Raw genomic sequence first — 7,500 nt, 5'->3', positions numbered from 1 at the left:
GGCGTCTTGTTCCAAATAACAAACGTTAGACTGAAATGTGTCAATGGCATAAGTTCAGTTGCAGGATATGGGTGGAAAGCATCATTTTAGAGAGAGCAAACTTAAACACTTTATTCTTTTCTTTTCTCCACGGGTGCAGGGATGGTGCAGTGGTGAGAGCACTCGTCTCCCACCAATGTGGCCTGGGTTCGATTTTCAGACCCGGCTTCACATATGGGTTAAGTTTGTTGTTTCTCTACTCTGCACCGAGAGGTTTTATCCGGGTACTCCGGTTTCCCCTCTCCTCAAAAACCAGCATTTGATTTAATTTGTGTTAATTGTTAATTTCAATTTACAGTGTCCCCAATTAGAGCTTCAGCGCTAGAACGACTAGACACTTGAATAAAGTTCCTTTCCTTTCCTTTACCAAACTGCCTGGCCTGTGCTTGAGATAACGACGTACGCGGAATAGATTGGTATTCCGTAGTTCAGATCGAACATTGTTGAATAGAAACAATCCACAGTATTCGGCGGAGCTTGCTGACACATGAATCTGATGTTCGTCTGCCTTTTTTAGAAAACCAGATGGACCGGCTTAAAAATCTCGCGCCAGTTTTTCAACCAACAAGACACTTCTGTGAGCATTTACGCGGAATACCATGTTGAGCAGGAGTAGGGTGACAAATTTTGAAAGAGGTAGTTTATATAATTTGAGTGGTATTCAAATTTGCCAAGTACGCAACAAAACAAGTAAATGTTTCTGCAGCCCTTTGAAGTATGGATGGGTCATTCATAACTACGGATAATGTACCAGAGAACATCGCTTAAGGTTTGCAAGTAAATTCAACAGGTGACCTAGCTATAGGGTAGTTTGTTTTGGAACAGGTTTTTGGAATGGGTCGGAAAAAACGTGGATCTACTGGATCAAGCGTTATGTCTATTTGAGATTTTTGCTGGATCTAGTATGTATATAGCGTTACTTTCAAGTGAAAGCAGTGAGGCAAGGGAGGTTGAAAAGGAAAGTATTTTTTACAGGTCACAGGTCAGGTTTACAGGTCATTGTCTTAACATCACTAAAATAACCCAAACCACTTTCCTAATGTGAACTTAAGCCAAAATAATAGTTTTTAGGATCAGCACTAATGAACCTATAAACCTGACCTGTGACTTGTATAAAATACCGGCCGAGGGTGAGACACTAGTGTAGCAACACGGAAAACTTGTGAAAAACCATTCTTGTAATTAATTAATTAATGTAGTTAAGTGAAAACTGGTATCCAGTTGCAAAGGTTCGAAATTGACGAAGACTGATCTTGGATACCTAAGTAAACCCTAGATGGAAGTGAAATGGTCACCAGGCCAGGCTGCTAAGCCGGAGCTTCCATCGGGCGTGTCACGTATGAATCCAAAACGCATCTTTAAGGTGGGTGAAAACAGTTTTTGATACCTACGTTTCATTTACCTACGTTTCATTTCTTGCCCCTTTTGTCGCCAAAAACGGTAGCAAGCAAGTTAATAACACGAATTTCGGTTTTTGGTTTTTTGATAAATAAGCTGACGAATATGCCGTTCCCATGGCAACATGAATAAATAGAAGCAGGTCTTTAAAATAGCCCACTTTCGATATATTAAAATTCAGTCCTAAACAAAAGGCATCATCTCGAGGCTCTGGGGAATAAACTCATACAAATCCTTATATTTATTCCCCAGACCTTCGAGATGATGCCTTTCTTGTAGGACTGAGTTTTAATATATTGAAAGTGGGTTATTGGTTTTCTTTATTATCAGAAAATCTGGTCGTTAGATTTTGCCATGCGCCATGACCGCGTCATGAAGAGGCGCGTCATGAAGACGCGTCATGACATGCGTCATGATGTGTCATGAACCACAACAGACAATTTTCAGTGCCATCGATTTCACCGTTACGAGAGAAATGACTTGGTAACAAAGAATACATAATATTCCATAACCTTTTATTACTTAAAAAAGCAGATTAAACATCAAGCGTCTTTACCTTTCTTTCCTTCCAGCTTCATCCTTGACTTGACATTGGACAGTCTCGTCGAAAAAGTTTTAATTCTTATTTAGTTATTGAAGAATGGTAGATGGAAAGTTAGAAGCTGTAGAGCAGCGAATGCTAGAGCTTGCCATTGCGATAAGTGTAGAAGACAGGGATCGTGAAGGAAGGGCTCATTTTCATCTAGGCCGTGCTTACCTCAACCTACCTAATTATCAACAGGCCATAAAAAATTACGCACAAGCATTACATATTTTCAAAGAAACAGGCTGCAGGGCTGAGGAGGGATCAACTTATGGAAATCTGGGAATTACATATTTTCGTCTGGGTAATTTCAAACAGGCCATTGAGTACTTCGAAAAACGCCTTAGTATTGCTATAGAAGTAGGAAATGAGTTTGGTAAGGGATCAGCCTATGGAAATCTGGGAAGTGCCTATCTTAGTTTAGGTAATTTTGAACAAGCCATTGAGTACTACGAAAAACATCTTAGTATTGCTAAAGAAATAGGGGATAGGGCTGGGGAGGGATCAGCCTATGGAAATCTGGGAAGTGCCTATCTTAGTTTAGGTAATTTTGAACAAGCCATTGAGTACTACGAAAAACATCTTAGTATTGCTAAAGAAATAGGGGATAGGGCTGGGGAGGGATCAGCCTATGCAAATCTGGGAGGTGCCTATCTTAGTTTAGGTAATTTTGAACAAGCCATTGAGTACTACGAAAAACATCTTAGTATTGCTAAAGAAATAGGGGATAGGGCTGGGGAGGGATCAGCCTATGCAAATCTGGGAGGTGCCTATCACAGTCTAGGTAATTTTAAACAAGCCACGGTGTACTACGAAGAACATCTTAGTATTGTTAAAGAAGTAGGGAATAGGACTGGGGAGGGATCAGCCTATGGAAATCTGGGAATTGCTTATCGCAATATAGGTAATTTCAAACAAGCCATTGAGTACTGCGAAAAGCATCTTAGCATTGCTAAAAAAGTAGGGGACTGGGCTGGTGAGGGATCAGCCTATGGAAATCTGGGAAGTGCGTACCTTAGACTCGGTAATTTTAAACAAGCCATTGAGTACTTCAAAAAAGATCTTAGTATTGCTAAAGAAGTAGGGGATAATGCTAGAGAGGGATCAGCCTATGGAAATCTGGGAATTGCTTATCGCAATATAGGTAATTTTAAACAAGCCATTGAGTACTGCGAAAAGCATCTTAGCATTGCTAAAGAGGTAGGGGATAGGGCTGGGGAGGGATTAGCCTATGGAAATCTGGGAAATGGCTATCTAAGCCTAAGTAATTTTAAACAAGCCATTGAGTACTACGAAAAACATCTTAGCATTGCTAAAGAGGTAGGGGATAGGGCTGGGGAGGGATCAGCCTACGGAAATCTGGGAAATGGCTATCTAAGCCTAAGTAATTTTAAACAAGCCATTGAGTACTACGAAAAACATCTTAGCATTGCTAAACAAGTAGGGGATAGGGCTGGGGAAGGATCAGCCTATGGAAATCTGGGAAATGCCTATCTTAGCCTAGGTAATTTTAAACAAGCTAAAAAAATAGGAAATACAAGTCGCCTGATGGCCTAATTAGTATGGATTGAAAGCTAAACTATCCTAGACTTGTGCTATGCAAAAAACCGCATGAAAAAAGACCTATTAGGGGAGAAATAACGTTTTTCGCAAAAGTATCAAAATCGGCCATTTTTGGCAAAGTAGCAATGGGGGGACCAAAGGAAAATTTTCAAAAATGGCCGATTTTTTGGTCGAACTTCGGAAGGCTAAAAAAATAGGAAATACAAGTCGCCTGATGGCATAATTAGTATGGATTGAAAGCTAAACTATCCTAGATTTGTGCTATGCAAAAAACCGCATGAAAAAAGACCTATTAGGGGAGAAATAACGTTTTTCGCAAAAGTATCAAAATCGGCCATTTTTGGCAAAGTAGCAAAGGGGGGACCAAAGGAAAATTTTCAAAAATGGCCGATTTTTTGGTCGAACTTCGGAAGGCTAAAAAAATAGGAAATACAAGTCGCCTGATGGCCTAATTAGTATGGATTGAAAGCTAAACTATCCTAGATTTGTGCTATGCAAAAAACCGCATGAAAAAAGACCTATTAGGGGAGAAATAACGTTTTTCGCAAAAGTATCAAAATCGGCCATTTTTGGCAAAGTAGCAAAGGGGGGACCAAAGGAAATTTTCAAAAATGGCCGATTTTTTAGTCGAACTTCGGAAGGCTAAAAAAATAGGAAATACAAGTCGCCTGATGGCCTAATTAGTATGGATTGAAAGCTAAACTATCCTAGATTTGTGCTATGCAAAAAACCGCCTGAAAAAAGACCTATTAGGGGAGAAATAACGTTTTTCGCAAAAGTATCAAAATCGGCCATTTTGGCAAAGTAGCAAAGGGGGGACCAAAGGAAAATTTTCAAAAATGGCCGATTTTTTGGTCGAACTTCGGAAGGCTAAAAAAATTGGAAATACAAGTCGCCTGATGGCCTAATTAGTATGGATTGAAAGCTAAACTATCCTAGATTTGCGCTATGCAAAAAACCGCATGAAAAAAGACCTATTAGGGGAGAAATAACGTTTTTCGCAAAAGTATCAAAATCGGCCATTTTTGGCAAAGTAGCAAAGGGGGGACCAAAGGAAAATTTTCAAAAATGGCCGATTTTTTGGTCGAACTTCGGAAGGCTAAAAATATAGGAAATACAAGTCGCCTGATGGCCTAATTAGTATGGATTGAAAGCTAAACTATCCTAGATTTGTGCTATGCAAAAAACCGCATGAAAAAAGACCTATTAGGGTAGAAATAACGTTTTTCGCAAAAGTATCAAAATCGGCCATTTTTGGCAAAGTAGCAAAGGGGGGACCAAAGGAAAATTTTCAAAAATGGCCGATTTTTTGGTCGAACTTCGGAAGGCTAAAAAAATAGGAAATACAAGTCGCCTGATGGCCTAATTAGTATGGATTGAAAGCTAAACTATCAAAGATTTGTGCTATGCAAAAAACCGCATGAAAAAAGACCTATTAGGGGAGAAAAAACGTTTTTCGCAAAAGTATCAAAATCGGCCATTTTTGGCAAAGTAGCAAAAGGGGGACCAAAGGAAAATTTTCAAAAATGGCCGATTTTTTGGTCGAACTTCGGAAGGCTAAAAAAATAGGAAATACAAGTCGCCTGATGGCCTAATTAGTATGGATTGAAAGCTAAACTATCCTAAATTTGTGCTATGCAAAAAACCGCATGAAAAAAGACCGATTAGAGGAGAAATAACGTTTTTCGCAAAAGTATCAAAATCGGCCATTTTTGGCAAAGTAGCAAAGGGGGACCACAACCTCGTTCCCAGGGTCTTCTCGGCTTTCAATATGGCGGCGGGTCTTGAGAAGACCCTGGCACACAGTGAACTAAAAAGATCGCTGATTGGTGCTTTTCTCACATGAACTCTAATTGGTTTAATGTCGAAAGAAAGATGGCGGCTAGTGAGGAGGGCCAGAAGAAGAACAGAAGTCGTGTTTAAATCATTTTCAAAATTGTAGCTGTTCCGTAAGAAGTAGCCGCAAATTAACAAGCATAACAGTCAAAAATAATGCGCCGTTTTTTCACGTTGCAAGGTGATCTACATCAGGCCTCGATTCCAATTAAAGCTACGTTGGCTTTTCACGACCTCTGGCATAGCGATCGCTCTAATATAGAAGGATATAACGGTGTTTGAAAGACGTAACGGTAATTAAGTGATTTTATTTCGTACGTACCTTTACGTTTTGGTTCATTTTGGCGTCTCACAATTGTAATTCCTTGACGCGAGTATTGTTACTGTTAATCAGTGTTTGCACCATGTCAGATTGTGTTACAAATTATAAAATTGTGCAACAGGGTTAATAGATTATTGATGTGGTTGTTTTAGTTGTATGTGGCGCTGTTGACTCGTGTGACAGCTGCAATGAAGGCGGGTCTGTTAAATACAGGTCACATTCCACAGGTCAAGACTAGAGGTCGCTGCTCCAATAATCAACATTTTTGTTGAGTGATTAGCGCTAGCAGACACTTTTGGTGTTGTTTATTCGTCTGCAGCACGGTCACATCTACACTCACCTGTGGAATGTAACTTGTGTTTTATTTTAATAGACCTGCAGCTGCAGTAATCCATATTCTTTCCCATCCCTTCCACACTCTTCAGCTAGTGGTGCACAGAGAGATCTAGCTTGGTCGGTTTTCATCATTGCCTCTTACTTTCATTAATAAAAAATATTAATCTCCTCACCCCAAACAAAATGCATGTCATCTTGTAATTTTCCAAGAGAGTTATTGAAGATTGTGAAGTCTTAACAATAATTATTATTCTTGAAAATAATTGTAAGGCTTATCATTAGTCTTATTGACCTGTTAATTCGCTAACAACTTCAATTTTTGCTTCTTCTGATTTAAAAATATAATATGTATATTAAACAGTATTCTTTAATTTTGTACACATTACTTTTTTATCATCACACTCCTGTGAGTTTTCTTGTACTCCAATAATTTAAATTGAATTATTCATTTTCAAAACATGCTTTGAAAATATTCTCTAGCATTGCTCAAATTGTGGCATTTTAATTACTGTCTGAAGATGTGGTACATCGAGTGATTTGGGGGAAGATTGCGGATTGGACAGGGGGATTGGGAAATAAAATTGAAGGTGACAAAGCACAGGAAATTTGCAACTTCACCAGCAACAAGAAACTATTTCACAAAAAGAAACAGTGTTTTGTTTCTGGAATGGTAAGGGCAGGAGAAAAGATAAAATACTGTAGTGTGGGTCACTTGGTCGGTCATATATATTTCGCTTTGTCTATTGAAACTCTCAACAAAGGACAAAAATGTGGATGCAAACTCTCTGAATGGTTAGAAGCCTGTCAAGGAATATTAACCATTAAAGAGGAGAACATAATGATACTTGTCTACAAATACCTACTATTCCTTCAAATGCCACAGCATAAAATTTCAAATTCCTTTTTCTGTAAATTTTCCATTACTTGTGGTACATGTGAACCTAGGCAGCTACCAGTACTATCTTCAAAATAAGTGGTTCCTAGAAAACCCAATTTACTACTACAACTCACCAGTGGGAAGATTGTTTACATTACTTATTACCATGAAGAGAGATAGCTTTGGATTTTTCAACAATATATCCCTTTAATATAACCGAAAATCATTCAGATAGTGAAAACTTCAAATTTATGACCCATTTCGTTCACTTTCATGCTTGTCAGCATTATGATTTGCTATACTTCAGGTTCACATGTTCACAAGTTTGTTTTTACATCTCATAGATGTTTAGATGTTCAATTACAAACTCTGTTTTGAACTGCCACTCTACTTCATTGTGTAAATAGTTCATCCTGAAGTGTAAATAGTTCACCCTGAAGTCTAAATAGATACAATTCGTTTCTGAGTAAATGAAACGAAACAAAAATGTAGTTTAAGGAATGGAGGCAAATAAAACAAACCGTGCCATTGTTACTGCCTCCAAAA

The 7,500-nt window shown here is 38.6% G+C and overlaps 1 protein-coding gene and 1 pseudogene across 1 annotated transcript; one reads left to right on the top strand and one right to left on the bottom strand.

The window, feature by feature from the left end:
• Positions 1 to 1,452, bottom strand: part of LOC138055765 (uncharacterized) — a 5,068-nt pseudogene extending 3,616 nt beyond the window's left edge.
• Positions 1,453 to 2,077: 625 nt separating this feature from the next.
• On the top strand, positions 2,078 to 6,013 carry LOC138055764 (tetratricopeptide repeat protein 28-like). The gene is made up of 2 exons (XM_068901638.1): positions 2,078 to 3,460; positions 5,894 to 6,013. Exons 1-2 carry the CDS (start codon positions 2,078 to 2,080, stop codon positions 6,011 to 6,013), a joined length of 1,503 nt encoding a protein of 500 aa, XP_068757739.1.
• Positions 6,014 to 7,500: the final 1,487 nt, after the last annotated feature.

The sequence above is a fragment of the Montipora capricornis genome, chromosome 7, assembly GCF_036669925.1.
Source record: "Montipora capricornis isolate CH-2021 chromosome 7, ASM3666992v2, whole genome shotgun sequence".
NCBI classification, from domain to species: Eukaryota; Metazoa; Cnidaria; class Anthozoa; order Scleractinia; family Acroporidae; genus Montipora; species Montipora capricornis.
Note: the sequence above shows the minus strand (reverse complement) of the source record. Positions and strands in the feature narration are given on the sequence as shown.